At 40.7% G+C, this 18,270-nt stretch overlaps 1 protein-coding gene across 2 annotated transcripts; it reads right to left on the bottom strand.

Annotated features, from left to right (window-relative positions):
* Window positions 1–4,012: 4,012 nt before the first annotated feature.
* Window positions 4,013–8,606, bottom strand: LOC115139383 (uncharacterized). Of its 2 annotated transcripts, XM_029676692.2 has the most exons (6): window positions 8,235–8,261; window positions 5,505–5,601; window positions 5,038–5,235; window positions 4,735–4,937; window positions 4,463–4,501; window positions 4,013–4,247 (listed from the first exon to the last, which is right to left on the bottom strand). In XM_029676692.2, the coding sequence occupies exons 1-6, from the start codon at window positions 8,244–8,246 to the stop codon at window positions 4,149–4,151; spliced, it is 648 nt and encodes a 215-aa protein (XP_029532552.1). In that variant the 5' UTR covers window positions 8,247–8,261; the 3' UTR covers window positions 4,013–4,148. The 2 variants fall into 2 exon arrangements, with proteins under 2 accessions (XP_029532552.1, XP_029532554.1); XM_029676694.2 differs by lacking the exons at window positions 5,505–5,601; window positions 8,235–8,261 and adding an exon at window positions 8,501–8,606.
* Between the last annotated feature and the right edge of the window lie 9,664 nt (window positions 8,607–18,270).

Raw genomic sequence — 18,270 nt, 5'->3', positions numbered from 1 at the left:
TCCAGTCCTCCAGTACCCCCAACAGCACAACTCCAGTCCTCCAGTACCCCCAACAGCACAACTCCAGTCCTCCAGTACCCCCAACAGCACAATTCCAGTCCTCCAGTACTCACAACAGCCCAACTCCAGTCCTCCAGTACCCCCAACAGCACACATTGTTGTTGCCTCGGACAAGCACACCTGACTCAACTGGTCAACTGATCATCAAGCCCTCAATGAGTTGAATCTCAAGTGAGTTTATCCTGGGCTTCACCAAAAACGTGTGCTGTTGGGGACACTTGAGAACTGGAGTTGGGAAACACTATCATCCAGAAGGCGAGGTCAGTACAGGTGCATCAAAGCTGGGACCGAGAGACTGAAAAATAGCTTCTATCTCAAGGCCATCCGACTGTTAAATAGCCATCACTAACCGGCATTGGCTAGTGATGGAGCAGGTTACGCAACCCTGCCCCATATACATAGACTTGGAATCACTGACCACTTTAATAATGGAACACTAGTCACTTTAATAATGTTCAGATAATGTTTACATACTGTTTTACTCATCTCATGTAAACACTGTATTCTAGTCTACTGTATTTTAGTCAATGCCACTCCAACATTGCTCAATCTAATATTCATATATGTCTTATATTTTCCTTTACTTTTAGATGTTTCTGTATTGTTAGATAATACTGCTCTGTTGAAACTAGGAACACAAGCATTTCGCTACACCCACAATAGCATCTGCTAAATGTGTGTATGTGACCAATAACATGTTTATTTTGTTTGATAACACAGAGTTAGTGAGAGCCACACAATGGACACAACCAGAAAACAAAGCAAGGACTAGGCATGTACCTTGATTACTGAAGGAGCAGGGAAGGATGGAAAGGTGCCAGCACTGCCACACTCAACTTAGTAGAACAAATGAATCAGCCTGGTCTCATAGACTAGATGTAACATAGTAAACATTGTTGAGGAAATCTCGTTTCAAGGACCAGGCAGAGCTCATTATCCAGTTAATAAGAGTTTGTTCAAGCAATTGCAAGGGAGATCACACTCGGGATAAATCGGAGAGGAAACTCAAAGTTCAAGTCGAACACAGTCATTATATACTTATTCTTACACAAAGAGCTGCTTGCTTCTCCTAAATGGGTGGCAAGCTTACATGAGAGATAATGGATACTTGGCTCCACTTCCTTAAAGCATTGTACACCCGTTCTCACAGACTATATGTCTAAGAGAGGGGACTGATGAGTTCCTAAAAACTTATTTAGCTGGAAGAAGATTTCAACCTTGAGCTAGGCCTCTGGTGCCCGAAGAGATAAGGAGCCAGCACCAAATAACTCCTTTGTGCGCCCTGAGAAGAGGAACACCAGACAGCCATGGAAAATTACCAGTTGAATAGCACTAGACAACTCAACAGTGGCTATTTTAGCATGTAAATCTTTGTGGGGCAAACTCAAAACATATGTTTTAGATGCCTGCCAGCAAAACCACTACACTGCACAACACTAAACAATACATTCATTGGACTATAAAGGTAAAAAACGGTGCCCACAAACTGTTCAAGCCTACATAAAGCTGCCCCAACAGCAGTGTCCCAACAGCAGTCCCAACACCTTACCACTGTTACACCTGGTTGGTGGAGTGCTGCAGATATGGTTGTCATTCTGGAAGTTTCTTCCATCACTACAGAGGAACTTTAGAGCTCTCAGAGTGACCGTCAGGTTCTTGGTCACCTCCCTGACCAAGGCCCTTCTCCCCCGATTGCTCAGTTTGGCCCTTCGGCCAGCTCTCGGGAAGAGCCTTGGTGGTTCCAAACTTCTTAATTTAATTTAAGAATTATGGAGGCCGCAAGGCACTACAGAGGGTAGTGCGTACGGCCCAGTACATCACTGGGGTATAGATTCCTGCCATCTCGGACCTCTATACTAGGCATGTCAGAGCAAGGCCCTAAAAAATGTCAAAGACTACAGCCACCCTAGTCATAGACTGTTCTCTCTGTTACCGCATGGCAAGTGGTGCCGGAGCGCCAAGTCTAGATCCAAATGGCTTCTTAACAGCTTCTACCCCCAAGCCGTAAGAATCTTGAACAGCTGATCAAATGGCTACCCAGACTGTTTGCATTGTCCAACCACCCCCTGTCTTTTACACTGCAGCTACTCTCTATTTATTCTCTATGCAGTGTCACTTTAACTCTACCTACATGTACAGTTGAAATCGGAAGTTTACTTACACCTTAGCCAACTACATTTATACTCAGTTTTTCACCATTCCTGACATGTAATCCGAGTAAAAATTCCCTGTCTTAGGTCAGTTAGGATCACCACTTTATTTTAAGAATGTGAAAGGACAGAATAATAGCGTAGAGAATGATTTATTTCAGCTTTATTTCTTTCATCACATTCTCAGTGGGTCAGAAGTTTACATACACTCAATTCGTTTTTGGTAGCATTGCCTTGTTTAACTTGGGTCAAATGTTTTGGGTAGCCTCCCACAAGCTTCCCATAATAAGTTGGGTGAACTTTGGCCCATTCCTCCTGACAGAGCTGGTGTAACTGAGTCAGGTTTGTAGGCCTCCTTGCTCGAACACGCTTTTTCATTTCTGCCCACACATTTTCTATAGGATTGAGGTAAGGGCTTTGATGGCCAATCCAATACCTTGACTTTGTTGTCCATTTTGCCACAACTTTGAAGGAAGTATGCTTGGGGTCATTGTCCATTTGGAAGACCCATTTGCGACCAAGCTTTAACTTCCTGACTGATGTCTTGATGTTGCATCAATATATCCATATAATTTTCCTACCTCATGATGCCATCTATTTTGTAAAGTGCACCAGTCCCTCCTGCAGCAAATCACCCCCACAACATGATGCTGCCACCCCTGTGCTTCACGGTTGGGATGGTGTTCTTCGGCTTGCAAGCCTCCCCCTTTTCCTCCAAACATAACGATGGTCATTATGGCCAAACAGTTCTATTTGTGTTTCATCAGAACAGAGAACATTTCTCCAAAAATGACGATCTTTGTCCCCATGTGCAGTTGCAAACCATAGTCTGGCTTTTTTATGGTGGTTTTGGAGCAGTGGCTTCTTCCTTGCTGAGAGGCCTTTCAGGTTACTTCAAATATCGGACTCGTTTTATTTACTGTGGATATAGATACTTTTGTACCTGTTTCCTCCAGCATTTTCACAAGGTCCTTTGCTGTTGTTCTGGGATTGATACGCACTTTTCGCACCAAAGTACAATCATCTCTAGGAGACAGAACGCGTCTCCTTTCTGAGCGGTATGACGGCTGCAGGGTCCCATGGTGTTTATACGTGCGTACTATTGTTTGTACAGATGAACGTGGTACCTTCAGGCGTTTGGAAATTGCTCCCAAGGATGAACCAGACTTGTGGAGGTCTACAATTTTTTTTCTGAGATCTTAGCTGATTTCTTGATCTTCCCATGATGTCAAGCAAAGAGGCACTGAGTTTGAAGGTAGACATTGAAACATCCACAGGTACACCTCCAATTGACTCAAATGATGTCAGTTAGCCTATCAGAAGCTTCTAAAGCCATGAAATCGTTTTCTGGATTTTCCAATCTGTTTAAAGGCACAGTCAGCTTAGTGTATGTAAACTTCTCACCCACTGGAATTGTGATACAGTGAATTTTAAGTGAAATAAATAAATAAACATAGAAATAATAAATTGTTGTCACTGACAAAGTAGATGTCCTAACTGACTTGCCAAAACTATCGTTTGTTAACAAGAAATTTGTTGAGTGGTTGAAAAACGAGTTTTAATGACTCCAACCTAAGTGTATGTAAACTTCCGACTTCAACTGAATCTATTTTTTAACTTAACACCTTTTTCTTTTTTTAACTGCGTTGTTGGTTAAGGGCTTTGTAAGTAAGCATTTCACTGTAAGGTCTACACCTGTTGTGTTCGGTGCATGTGACAAATAACATTTTATTTTATTAGATACCATTTTATTTTATTTTAGCATTTGTGTCTGTGTTGGTGGGAAAGATGACAGAAAGCAATTCGCTGGTCCTCTATCTTCCTTTATTCTTTTTCAAGGATATCACATTGGAAAATTGATATCTGATGTGAAATACAACTGGCACTCCGCTTACAGCTGTGTAATTACCTTAGATTCATGAATAAATTGGAACCGTTTTATTGCAAAAAGTGAAAGCATTTTTCTTTAATCCTTCTATAAGAAGTGTATATGCCCCAGGCTACACCAATAACACCGCCGATCCAGAGAATCTTCCTCTGGAGAAAGATAAGAAAATCATGTATTAGAAAGATGCCAAATAAATTGAGTTTTATATCTGCACTACTTATCTAGGCTTACATCTGTATATTAGTTTTACTTTCAGTACAAACATTTTTAGGAATCATTAACATACAGAACACATTTCTCAAAGTTAGTTATATGAAAATGGGTCAATACAGTATAATATGTTATTTAGAAATGTGTAATTTACCAAGTATTGGCATACCAGTCTGGCCGACTGATCTTTGTTCTGTAAAAAACAAACAAACACAAAAAGGACATGTTTTCACATTACATCGTCAACTCCTATTTGTTTTCCTTCTTCATTTAGCTTGGTCTGCATAATGGAACCTATGGAAGAGTCCCAAAAGTCTGAACCCCTCCCACACAGATTTTCCATCCTCCACAATGAAGGTATTGATTTTTACTTTAATATTATTGAACCCTTATTTTAGAAGGTAAGTTGATACATTGATGCTTTACCTCAGGACCTTTGTCAAGACTCTTTAGAATCTTTTCAATTGCTTCTTCATTGCGAGGACACTCCAGTAGTCCCTGGTTCTCATAGAAGAGACAGTCCACTGTGAGTATTACATCACCTCTAGTCACTAGTCTGCTACTGTCAGGTACAGTGTAGTCTGGTTCGAAGGTGTGATGCAGCACTACCAGGATGACAGGTTTACCAGCTGTCAAGAGAGAGGGGATAACAGTAACAATAATCACGTAAACATACCTGATTAATTAATCATTAACGTTTTGACAATGTTCTTCGTGGATATTGATTACCTGGAATCTGCTTCAGTGCTGCTTCAATATCAGTCCCAGCACGAGAGACAATGGAACAGAAAGCCAGGATGACATCACTCTCCTCTAGTGATGTCACTACAGTTAAGTGTTTTTTGGCAGCGAGACGGTTCATTAATTTCTCATGAGACCCCAGAGTATTCCCAGTCACAACAGTGAAGAATTTGTCCATCGTCGACCCTATAGAGATACAGGAAATGTCTGAGGTAAACTAGAGAGGATTGTCAGATCTTTAAGCCCTGCTCACTCTGATCAACACACAAGTATTCACTTCAGTGGATGAACCCTCAGCTTATTCCATGATAACCACTTTTAACATAGTTTCATGGATATTGATTACCTTGAAGGGAACACCCTGCTTGACAGTAGATGACTGTTTCAAAAGGCCCTATGACACCTATTTATTGTGCAACATATTATATTAATGTTACATTTATAACAGTACTTACTTGTTGGAGCAAAGTATAAGGGAGCAGTACCCCAGTCTTGTATGCCTTTTATACATAACAAGATGGCTGGTGTGGTGATATTGATGGTTTGACAGCACTGCAGGTTAAGATCATTAACGTTGCAGGTTAGGAGAACTAACGTGGCAGGTTAGGATAATTAATGTAGCAGGTAGGAGAATGAGGTTAAGGTTAGGAAAAGGGTTCGGGTTAAGGCTACTACAAGCTCCACTCTGTTGATCTATGTGCATGTGCATGTGGGTGGAGTGGGATCCTTGGAGTAGTGGACACCTTTTGCAGACATGGGGCAGCAGCGTAGCCTAGTGGTTAGAGCGTTGGACTAATAACCGAAAGGTTGCAAGTTCAAATCCCTAAGCTGACAAGGTCAAAATCTGTTGTTCTCCCCCTGAACAAGGCAGTTAACCCACTGTTCCTAGGCTGTCATTGAAAATAAAAAAACATGTTTATAACTGACTTGCCTAGTGAAATAAATAAAAACATGATATGCTCACTGGTCCCATTCACATGGGGGTGATAGCAAAATGTTGTATTTTTCTTTTAATTTTATGAAAATAAGGAAGAGTCACCTTCCTTTGCTAGTAACTAGCTGGCAGCCTGGCTAAAAACATAGCAAGCTAGTTAGCCTTTTTGGCTTCCCACGTCTTAATCAGATTTAGCCAGTGTAACATAAAACATCACAGTTTGATATGCTGCAAGTGTATTCATTTCCATATCAGCTAAAAATAGGACGTTATGTTTTGGTCACAAAGAAAAAAATCACATGGCTAGCTAGTTGGCTACTGCAGGTTCTATCATTTTACAATAGCCTGTAATCACTAGTTATTACTTCTAAACAAAATACCTTTTTGGGTGGATTATTGGGTTTTCTTGTATTCTTCTCATTTTGTGAGGTTCTATGTTATGCACTATAGCCCGTTACCATATCATATGTGATTGAATATTATTTGCTGTTGGCTTGTGTGGGTGTATGTGTTATGCAACATAGCTGACTTGAGACATTGTTAACAGTTTCAGGGCCATGGGCCTTTCTCATCATGGAAAAATACAGAATAACATAAAAACAGGGAGGGTGCAATGAGTTGCGGGGGACACATACAGAACGTAGTGTAAGGAACAAACGGTCTTTTGTTAGATAACAGGAGCCAGGTGTGTGATAACTGTATCGAGTGTATGAGCGCATAGATATTCTACACAACTACCATGACTGAACGCTGAAGCGCCTAGGGGCTGGGACCAGCTCGTGCGCCAACAATCAACGCCCAGTCTCTACTCTGACAGGCCGGCTCGGAAGCAGGAACTACTTCTGTCAGAGTATTAAAGAAGATACCGTTAGTGTGTTGGCTAGTTCTCTGTTCTACCCTGCGTGGTGTTACAGCGAACCCGTATATACGAAAATTGCATTTACCACTTATTGCTTAGCTAATAAAAAGTACATAGTATACAATCGGTGACTCAATGTCATATTTATCCTGATACCAGATTCGATTGACACAACCCTTAACAATTTGTGGTGAAAGAAAAAGAAGAGACTTTTTTCTTGTCTTCCCTTGCTAGCAAGTGATTAACACTGCAAGCTAGATGGCTTTTAGCTTCCCACATCTCCATGTGGAATAATCAGTTTTATAATTAAATAATATGCCCTGACAAGTATTCTCATACTTGCCAGTGTAACCTACAACATTATCCTAATTAGGTATGTTGTATTCGCTCACATATCAGCTAAATATAGAATGTCATAATTTACTTTACTTTTACCTAAAGAAATGCAGGTTACCCGTTCATCCAAAATCATTCCTTCAATTCGCAAGTGACTATCACAGAAGAAAGCATCCAAGTGAGTGAAACAGCGCCCCTCATTCTTACTATATTTAGCCCATGTATCTGATGCTGTCTGGTCAAAAAGAGTATGACATGCCATAATATTTTTTGACCAGACAGCATCAGATACAAGGGCTACACATACATGTCCTCTGTCTCGATGACAATGACAGATTTATCAACAGCACCTGTCTTTTAACTAAAGAAATGCGTCACCAAAACATAAACAATTATTTGAGGAAATATTGAATTTGAACTTACTGCTATTATCCCATAGAAACTTATCAGTCAAAAATTAAGTTAAAAGTAGGTATGTTTAGAAGTGTCTGTTCTATATCTGAGCGATATAAGAACGCTTTGAATTTCGTATATTTTTTTTACAGTGGAATTACCCGGTGTCTGGGCTCGTCTCCATCGTGCCCTCTGCCTCGACGATGATGGCAGTATTATCAGCGGCACCTTTCTTTTAACTAAAGAAATGCGTTAATTTATGTAATTTTTCAATCTTTCTTTTTTTTGCTGCAGCTGACTTTGCAATCATATTGTGTGAAACAATGCACGGGCCTGCAGCACGGCTAGAAGGGATCCAGCTTTTGTCATTTTTTGTCATTTTATCTAACCCTAACATTAACCCAATATTCCTAACATTCTACGTTAATTCTCCTAACCTGCTACGAAAAGTCAAATCTGACATTTATTTTAAAAATATTTCTGGATTTCCTCATTGCATTAATAAGGTAAGATTGTGAAGGTGTCACATCTGCAGGTGGCAGACAGTTTACCTTGGAAAGAGAAATACATAGGTCTACTTTAAGTGCTGGTTCGAAACATTATTCAAAGTTAACATTTATCTGGTTATTATTAATGATAGATTGTTTATGTCCTATTCTTTACCTTGTTGCTCATTTTCAATTTTAATTGACGCTGCAGAGCCTCACAAAGATCATCTGATCTTCAATGTAATACAAAAGCAGATGCGTGAGCACACAAGCAAGACGCTCAAATGACAGTTTGTCCGATACAGTGTGCACTACCGCAGAACATCAAGGTGCATACTGAACTTCTAAATGCTGTCAATGTCAATGAGCCCATCAAGATAGACAAAGCAATAACAATTTGAACATTGCATTCATGAAAAGAGATTCAATGAAATAACGAACCTGCTTCTGCACCGTGTCTGTCGAAGCATTTACTTTCACTCTTGAAATATTCTCTAAACTCACTGAATTCTTATAATAAGAAAGTGAAACTAAAAGGGTGAGTATATCACGTGGATTTACATTATACTAACCCAGCAGACTTCTATAAAATAGGATAAGTCCAAACTGCTTCTGACAAAACAGATTGTTTTATGTTGCTGTATATATATTGTATATTGCTGTATACACAGCAACTCCCATGGTGACAAAAAAAATCTGCTTAATTTAGTCATTGACCTTACAATGCTATTGCCTTGTATTAAGAGAAATCCTGTTGTGAGGGTTGAGCCCTGCAAGAATATAACTGATATGTCAACATTTCTCATTTTTTTACCTAATTTATGTAATGATTCACAGGTGTCTGATGGCACCTCCATGTGCATGTGTAAACAGGTTGCTTTCAAATAGCTTATACTAGCTATTTGATTGTCAATGCAATTATTGTAGCGTATTTATGCCCATCAGTCCCCCCCCCCCCTAATGTCTCAATGTCACAAAATATACATATCATATACATATAAAATTCCTTCATTTCAGTTGATATAATATAGCTTCAGTCGATGTGGTGCTCGATGAAATATGTCATTGTCAGGATAGTGTTTAGTATGTGTTCAACTGCAGTCCAAGCTGTAGTGTAAACTATATGTATACAGTGGAGGCTCCTCAGAGAAGGAAGGGGAGGACTATCCTCCCTATTGAATTTCGTTTTTTTTTAAATGGTCAGACATTTAAGTTATCCTTTTTAGAAAACGAAAGTAAATATATTCACGTCACCAAATAATTTATTTAAACACACTGTTATGCAATGAAGGTCGACAGCAGCCTTAACAGCACTCTGCAGGGTAGCACCATGGTGTAGCCGGAGGACAGCTAGCTTCCGTCCTCCTCTTGGTACATTGACTTCAATACAAAACCTAGGAGGCTCTTGGTTCTCACCCCCTTCAATAGACTTCCACAGTAATTATGACAACTTCCCGAGGACGTGCTCCAACCTACCAGAGCTCTTGCAGCATGAACTGACATGTTGTCCACCCAATCAAAGGAGCAGAGAATGAATCTAGTACTGAAAGCATAAGCTAACATGTGGTGAGTAGTTGACTCAAAGAGAGAGAAAGACAATAGTTGAACAGTTTTGAACAAATTCATTTCTTCAAAAATGAAGGAGAAGATAGAGAGAGAGTGTATTTTTTCTTCACTTTCAGTTTCACTTAGCTAGCAAATTAGCCTACTCAAAACACCCGGCTCAAACAGAGGGATGCTATGTTAGCTCGCTGGCTATCCAACACAACACTGTAACTCTTCCAAGTCAAGGTAAGCTTTTGGTTTTATTCATTTATTTCCACCAGGGTCCGCTGGTGTAACTGCTATACTGCTTAATGACACTAACATTACTGCATGATTGTAAGGGGTTTACTAACGCGTTGGTTCTATTAGCTATGTTGACTAGGACGTTACTTTTGCTAATATGCTAACAACGATGTAGTATCACGTTTCACGTAAGACCCAGATGCAGACAACATCGAAATAACAACAGTTTATTGATCCAACAGGGGCAGGCAAAAGACAGGTCAAGGGCAAGCAGGGGTCAGTAATCCAAATAGGTGGGGCAAAGGTGCAGGCAGGCAGACGTCAGTAATCCAGATAGGTGGGGCAAAGGTACAGGACAGCAGGCAGGCTCAGGGTGAGGGTGAGGGCAGGCAGAAAAGGTCAAAACTGGAAAAACTAGAAAACAGGAACAATCGAGAGACAGGAACAGAGGGAAAACCACTGGTCGGCTTGACAAAACAAAACGAACTGGCAACAGATAAACAGAGAACACAGGTATAAATACACAGGGGATAATGGGGAAGATGGACGACACCTGGAGGGGGGTGGAGACAATCACAAAGACAGGTGAATTAGATCAGGGTGTGACATGTAGACTGTGTGTAGCGCTTAGGATATGGTTTGGGTTGAACTTTTATTTTGCCTAGTCACATACTGCTGATGCATTGAAGTCCACAAATTAAGAGAAAAGGTGAGTGAACTGTTTACACGTGATTAGGGGTGTATTCATTCCGCCGACTCTGTTGAAAAATACTTCTTAAACAGAAGCAAATGGAACGAAACAGGGATAAACATACCTCAATTTGTCCAATAAAAACTCTAGTTTACAACTGCTAGATGCAGGAAAAAGTGTGCACGGCGGTATTGAATATGTCACTGTCTGTCACCTCAACATTTTCTCTTGACCTGTGTGCAGCTACGTTGTAAACTTTCATTCAGGCTTGGTTGTAACAACCTCATGATGGGTATATGGAAAATTTGAGGATAACGTTGTAGCCTAATCCTATCGACGTTACATTGAGCTGGGTGAATGGAATATGAATGGAATATGCTGTAATAGAAATAAGGCCATGCTCATTACAACAACAAAAAATCCTCCTCCCTCATCATAAACAGCTCTGACCGCAACTGATGTATAATCCAGTGTCAGTCATCTTGATTCACAAGGCGAGTGATTATATCATTGTCAGCTGAGCAGCAGATTCTTCTGAAAAGAGGGTAACATATGTGAATGTTGGTATGGAAAACGATGAGAATGTGTCTCTTGTGTCAACAATAAGTATACTCCAGTATTCAACTCTATCGCCATCATGTGGAATACAAGTGAAATGGCTTACCTTTGGTTAAGCATTCATATTGATATCCTGGAATCTGCTGCAGTGCTACTTCAATATCAGTCCCAGCACGACAGACGATGGAACAGAAAGCCAGGATAACATCATTCTCTTCCTTCGTCACTTCAGTTAAACCTCTTCCTGTAATGAGACACCCTGTAAAGTCCTCATGAGACATCCCAGTATTCCCTGTTGTTACAGTGAAGAATTTCAGAGTAGTACTTATACTGTATCATGTATTACATCTGATCACATTGTACACAAAACTATGATGTTAATGTCATCTGGTCTCTTTCCCAGAAACACAAGTGTTCTCTCACGTTGGACCTCTGTGCAACATCTTCTCCAGAATCTCTTCTTTGTGTTGTGAGTGTCGAGCACGGTATATATCAACCTCAAATATATGCCTCTGTTTTATGTAATAGGAACATTTGTTATTTACATAATATACTGTATAACATAAACCATTTGGAAATATGGAGCAATCTAAAATGTTCACTTTCGTGCAACTATAAGCAGTAGCCCACAGTAGAATAAGTTAAATGTAAGCCTACATATTTCATTATATTTACCCTATCGCTTATTTTTCTTTTTGCTTAGTTGGGGGTTGTTTTCAATGACGTTGCAGAGCAGGATGTCGAGTAGGCAATTATTTATCACCCTGCCCTGATCTATGGATCACCCCTGGCCTGTCAATAAAATACAAATACACATCAGTGCAATACCCTCCTTCATATCTCAACCGTTTGTAGCAGGACGTTTGAATCCAAGCAGAGATACCAACCAGTCAATTGTAAAATTTGGGAAAAGAGAAAAATTAGGGAGGTTAAACTTCAATAGTCCATAAATGTTGCAGTAAAACTACAGTAGTCAGCAGTCATTTTAGCCAATGTGTCAGCAGGTCTAAACCAGTGGCAATTAAATACCCCTAGTCGATCTTCTGTCAGTGTCACTTGAATCCAAGCAGCGATACATTGGGATTGGATTATTTTACAATGTAGAAAATTGTAAAAAATAAAGAAAACCAGTAGGTGTGTCCAAACTTTTGACTGGTACTGTATGTACTGTATAACATAATTGGATAGGGTCAAAGCAAGGTGTACATTTCATGGCTTACAACAGTAAACCCACCAGTAAACTCATGTCAGATCAGTGATTACATCAAAAGAAGGAGAATGATGGGATTCATTTTGTACAAAATAATTCAAACACATGTCACATCTCATAGGATGCCTCTGTGCTCTTGCCTTACCACAGTTTGTGTTTACCAACTCAGGTACGGCAGTCCTCCACTCAGATGAAAGAGACATAAATCCAGTCCATTTCAATATATATTACATTATGTTGCCAGTATTACTCCACTTTGTCAGTGATTTCGTATTATTGGAAATGGCTACCTGGGATTGGTGTTTCTTTGAGCGTGTGCCAAACTGTCTGTGTGTGTATGGGATTAGTCATTATACACTGACTGGCCAAGGAACAGATTCACTGTGTGTGAGATCATTACTAAGAGAGCACCAGGGATCATGGTACACAGAGAACTTAGAGACCTGCAGGACTGGTTCGAAGTCTAACCAATGCCAGGCTGGAGTCTGGCCAGTGTTTTTTTACTGCAGTGAAGCTCCTTGTTGGAGCCTGGGTTGAAGTGATAGTTTAGCTCTCCTTTGGCAAACTTTTGTCATATGGAACTAAACTTTAAAAACACCTGCTCTTTCCATGACATAGAGTCACTCCGTGAATCCAGGTGACAGCTATGATCCCTTATTGACATCACTTGTTAAACTACTTCAGTGTAGATGAATGGGAGGAAACAGATTAAAGAAGGATTTTTAGTCCTTGAGACATGGATTGTGTGTGTGCCATTCAGAGGGTGAATGGGCAAGACAAAATATTTAGAGCTGAAATACACTACATTACCAAAAGTATGTGGACACCTGCTCGTCAAACATCTCATTCCAAATCATGGACATTAATATGGAGTTGGTCCCCCCTACTCTGCTATAACAGCCTACACTGCTATAACAGCCTCCACACTTCTGGGAAGGCTTCCACTAGATGTTGGAACATTGCTGCGGGAACACTCTTCACTTTAGCCACAAGACTATTAGTGAGGTCGGGCACTGATGTTGGGCGATTAGACCTGGCTCGCAGTCGGTGTTCCAATTCATCCCAAAGGTGCTCGATGGGGTTGAACACCTTTGGGCCAGTCAAGTTCTCCCACACAGACCTTGACAAACCATTTCTGTATGGACTTCGCTTCGTGCACTGTGGCATTGTCACACTGAAACAGGGAAGGGCCTTCCCCAAATTGTTGCCACAAAGTTGGAATTGCAGAATCGTCTAGAATGTCATTGTATGTTGTAGCGTTTCCCTTTACTGGAACTAAGTGCAGTAGTGAAAAAAGTACCCAATTGTCATACTTGAGCAAAAATAAAGAGACATTAATAGAAAATGACTCAAGTAAAATTGAAAGTCACCCAGTAAAATCCTACGAGTCAGTCTAAAAGTATTTGTTTTTAAATATACTTAAGTATCAAAAGTAAATGTAATTGTATGGGATTTCCTCCTCTTCTTCCGAAGAGGAGAGGCGAAAAGGATCGGAGGACCAATATGCGGCGTGGTAAGTGTCCATGGTTCTTTTAATAAGAAATAGTACACATGAACAACTGAATACAAAAACAATAAACGTGGAATGACTGAAACCCAAAACAGTACCGTGTGGTGGAAACAAACACCCACAAACACACAGTGAAACCCAGGCTACCTAAGTATGATTCTCAATCAGAGACAACTAATGACACCTGCCTCTGATTGAGAACCATACTAGGCCGAAACATAGAAATCCCCAAATCATAGAAAAACAAACATAGACTGCCCACCCCAACTCACGCCCTGACCATACTAAATCATGACAAAACAAAGGAAATAAAGGTCAGAACGTGACAGTAATTGCTAAAATATATTTAAGTGTCAAAAGTAAAAGTATAAATCAATTCAAATTCCTTATATTAAGCAAACCAAACTGCACCATGTTCTTATTCGTTTTATGTACAGATAGGCAAGGGATTCGCTCCAACACTCAGACATCATTTACAAACGAAGCATGTGTTTGAGTTTGCCAGATCAGAGGCAGTATGGATGACCAGGAATGTTCTCTTGATGTGTGTGAATTAGACCATTTTCCTGTCCTGCTAAGCATTCAAAATGTAACGAGTACTTTTGGCTGTCAGGGGAAATGTATAAAGTAGAAAGTACATAATTTTCTTTAGGAATGTAGTAAAGTAAATGTTGTCAAATATAAATAAAGGAAAGTACAGAAAACTACTTAAGTAGTCCTTTCAAGTATTTTTACTTAAGTACTTTACATCACTGACTAAGTGGCCTAGCCCGAACCATGAAAAACAGCCCCAGACCATTATTTCTCCTCCACCAAACTTTACAGTTGGCACTATGCATTCAGGCAGGTAGCATTCTCCTGGCATCCGCCAAACCCAGATTCGTCTGTAGGACTACCAGATGGTGAAGCGTGATACATCACTCCAGAGAGCGCGTTTCCACTGCTCCAGAATCCAATGGCGGTGAGCTTTACACCACTCCAGCCAACGCTTGGCATAGCCCATGGTGATCTTAGGCTTGTGTGCGGCTGCTCGGCCATGGAAACCCATTTCATGACGCTCCGGACGAACAGTTCTTGTGCTGATGTTGCTTCCAGAGGCCGTTTGGAACTCTGTAGGGAATGTTGCAACCGAGGAGAGACCATTTTTAAGCGTGACACCTTTCAGCACTCGGCGGTACCGTTCTGTGAGCTTGTGTGGCTTACCACTTCGCAGCTGAGCCGTTGTTGCTCCTAGACGTTTCCACTTCACAATAACAGCACGTACAGTTGACTGGTGCAGCTCTAGATGTGCAGAAATTTCACAAACTGACTTGTTGCTAAGGTGGCATCCTGTGACAGTGCCACGTTGAAAGTCACTGAGCTCCTCAGTAAGGCCATGTGCATGGCTGTGTGCTCGATTTTATACATCTGTCAACAACGGGTGTGGCTGAAATAGCAAAATCCACTAATTTGAAGGGTTGTCCACATACTTTTGGCCATGTAGTGTATGTCACTTTTTGGGCGACCCAACTAAATTCACATAGAAATGTTATATCTTTGCTTCCCGTGCTTAAGTTTAGTTTTTTGTGTCTTATACTTTTGGTTTTGTAAACCAGCTTCAAACAGCTGAAAGTATAATATTTTAGGTTATGGAAAATATATTTGGTATATATGGTACATTTTAGCAACCAGGAAATGGCAGAAAGATTTCTGCATAGTGCATCTTTATGCTCTCGAGTGGCGCAGCGGTCTAAGGCACTGCATCTCAGTACTAGCGGGGTCACTACAGACCCTGGTTCGATCCCAGGCTTTATCACAACCGGCCGTGATCAGGAGTCTCATAGGGTGGCTCACAATTGGCCTAGCCTCGTCCGGGTTAGGGGAGTGTTTGGCCAGGGTAGGCATTCATTGTATATAAGGATTTGTTTTAACTGAATTTTACTCTTAAGGATCGGACACTTTTTTTTCAATATTTGCCTAGAAAGACATATCCAAATCTAACTGTCTGTAGCTCAGGACCTGAAGCAAAGGATATGCATATTCTTGGTACCATTTTTAAAGGAAACACTTTGTAGTTTGTGGAAATGTGAAAGGAATTTTGGAGAATATAACACATTAGATCTGGTAAAGGTGCAATTTAGATTCTGGCCATTAGATGGCAGCAGTGTATGTGCAACGTTTAAGACTGATCCAATGAACCATTGCATTTCTGTTCATTTTGTATCAAGACTGCCCAAATGTGCCTAATTTGTTTAATAACTTTTCAAGTTCAAAATTGTGCATTCTCCTCAAACAATAGCATGGTATTCTTTCACTGTAATTGCTACTATAAATTTGACAGTGCAGTTAGATTAACAAGAATTTCAGATATGTCTATGTCCTGGGAAATGTTCTTGTTACTTACAACCTCATGCTAATCGCATTAGCCTACATTAGCTCAACCATCACATGGGGAGCCACCGATCCTGAAGAAGTTTTAAATAAAGTTTAAATATATATTTTTAAATAAAGTACCTTTGAACAGGGCATGGTAGTAGGTGCCAGGCGCACCGGTTTGTGTCAAGAACTGCAACGCTTCTTGATTTTTCACACTCAACAGTTTCCTGGGTGTATCAAGCCAACTCGACATAACTGTGGAAAGCATTGGAGTCAACATGGGCCAGCATCCCTGTGGAACATTTTAGACACCTTGTAGAGGCCATACGCCGACGAATTGAGGCTGTTCTGAGGGCGAAAGGTGTGGGGGGAGGGGGTGCAACTCAATATTATGAAGGTGTTCCTAATGTTTGGTATACTCTGTGTATATGTCATTAGGTAATCTACAGGCATTTAAACAAGATGTAAAAGACTGATGACTGGACATACTTAACAAGGAGTGGACAATCTTAGCTCCATTATTGAGTAGTCCATAATGTAATAACTGCCAATAATGTAATAGCTTTTTTTGTCCTTTCAAATGTAATAACGAGTCTCCTGACCCATAGCGATAGATAAAGAGAGATAGAGATACATAGAAGGTGTAGTACCTCTGACACTCTGGTCCACACGAGTTTCCTGGCCAGCATCACAGTGATGAATATAGCCAGGTGGTAGTCCACCGTGAGGAGGGCCAAGAGGGCGGTTGGGGGGGCGTATTGCAGTTAATGTGTGTGTTTATAATGCAATGTGAGTTGGCTAGGTGTCTGTAGCCAACTCCATTGCTGTCATTGTCAAGCCAAACCGTTGGCATCACCGTGAGTGACAAGGAGTTGGCAGGATGGCACAAACAGACTGGGAGTCAGGCTAAGGTCTGCAGCAGCAAGGAATGTGTGTGAGAGTGTGTGTGTGGAAGAGCATGTTGTGGCTAGAACAGAACAGTGGAAGGTATCTCTCCTCCTCTTTGTTGCCATAACTTCTTGCCCCTCAGGGGAAATATTTCGGACCAGATTAATCATTTCTACTCCCCGTCAGTCACATCACTGATTTATTTGACAAACCTCTTATGTTAGAGCAGTGACTCCCAACTCGTCCTCCAGTACTCACAACAGCCCAACTCCAGTCCTCCAGTACCACCAAACAGCACACATTCTTGTTGCCTCGGACAAGCACACCTGACTCAACTGGTCAACTGATCATCAAGCCCTCAATGAGTTGAATCAAGTGAGTTTATCCTGGGCTTCACCAAAAACATGTGCTGTTGGGGACACTTGAGAACTGGAGTTGGGAAACACTATCATCCAGAAGGCGAGGTCAGTACAGGTGCATCAAAGCTGGGACCGAGAGACTGAAAAATAGCTTCTATCTCAAGGCCATCCGACTGTTAAATAGCCATCAGTAACCGGCATTGGCTAGTGATGGAGCAGGTTACGCAACCCTGCCCCATATACATAGACTTGGAATCACTGACCACTTTAATAATGGAACACTAGTCACTTTAATAATGTTCAGATAATGTTTACATACTGTTTTACTCATCTCATGTAAACACTGTATTCTAGTCTACTGTATTTTAGTCAATGCCACTCCAACATTGCTCAATCTAATATTCATATATGTCTTATATTTTCCTTTACTTTTAGATGTTTCTGTATTGTTAGATAATACTGCTCTGTTGAAACTAGGAAAACAAGCATTTTGCTACACCCACAATAGCATCTGCTAAATGTGTGTATGTGAACAATAACATGTTTATTTTGTTTGATAACACAGAGTTAGTGAGAGCCACACATTGGACACAACCACAAAACAAAGCAAGGTAGCTCGCTTGTAGGACTAGGCCTGTACCTTGATTACTGAAGGAGCAGGGAAGGATGGAAAGGTGCCAGCACTCAAAGTTCGAGTCGAACACAGTCATTATATACTTCTTCTTACACAAAGAGCTGCTTGCTTCTCCTAAATGGGTGGCAAGCTTACATGAGAGATAATGGATACTTGGCTCCACTTCCTTAAAGCATTGTACACCCGTTCTCACAGACTATATGTCTAAGAGAGGGGAC

The sequence above is a fragment of the Oncorhynchus nerka genome, linkage group LG13, assembly GCF_034236695.1.
Source record: "Oncorhynchus nerka isolate Pitt River linkage group LG13, Oner_Uvic_2.0, whole genome shotgun sequence".
NCBI lineage: Eukaryota > Metazoa > Chordata > Actinopteri > Salmoniformes > Salmonidae > Oncorhynchus > Oncorhynchus nerka.
The sequence above is the reverse complement of the archived record's forward strand: the minus strand, read 5'-3'. Positions and strand labels throughout refer to the sequence as shown.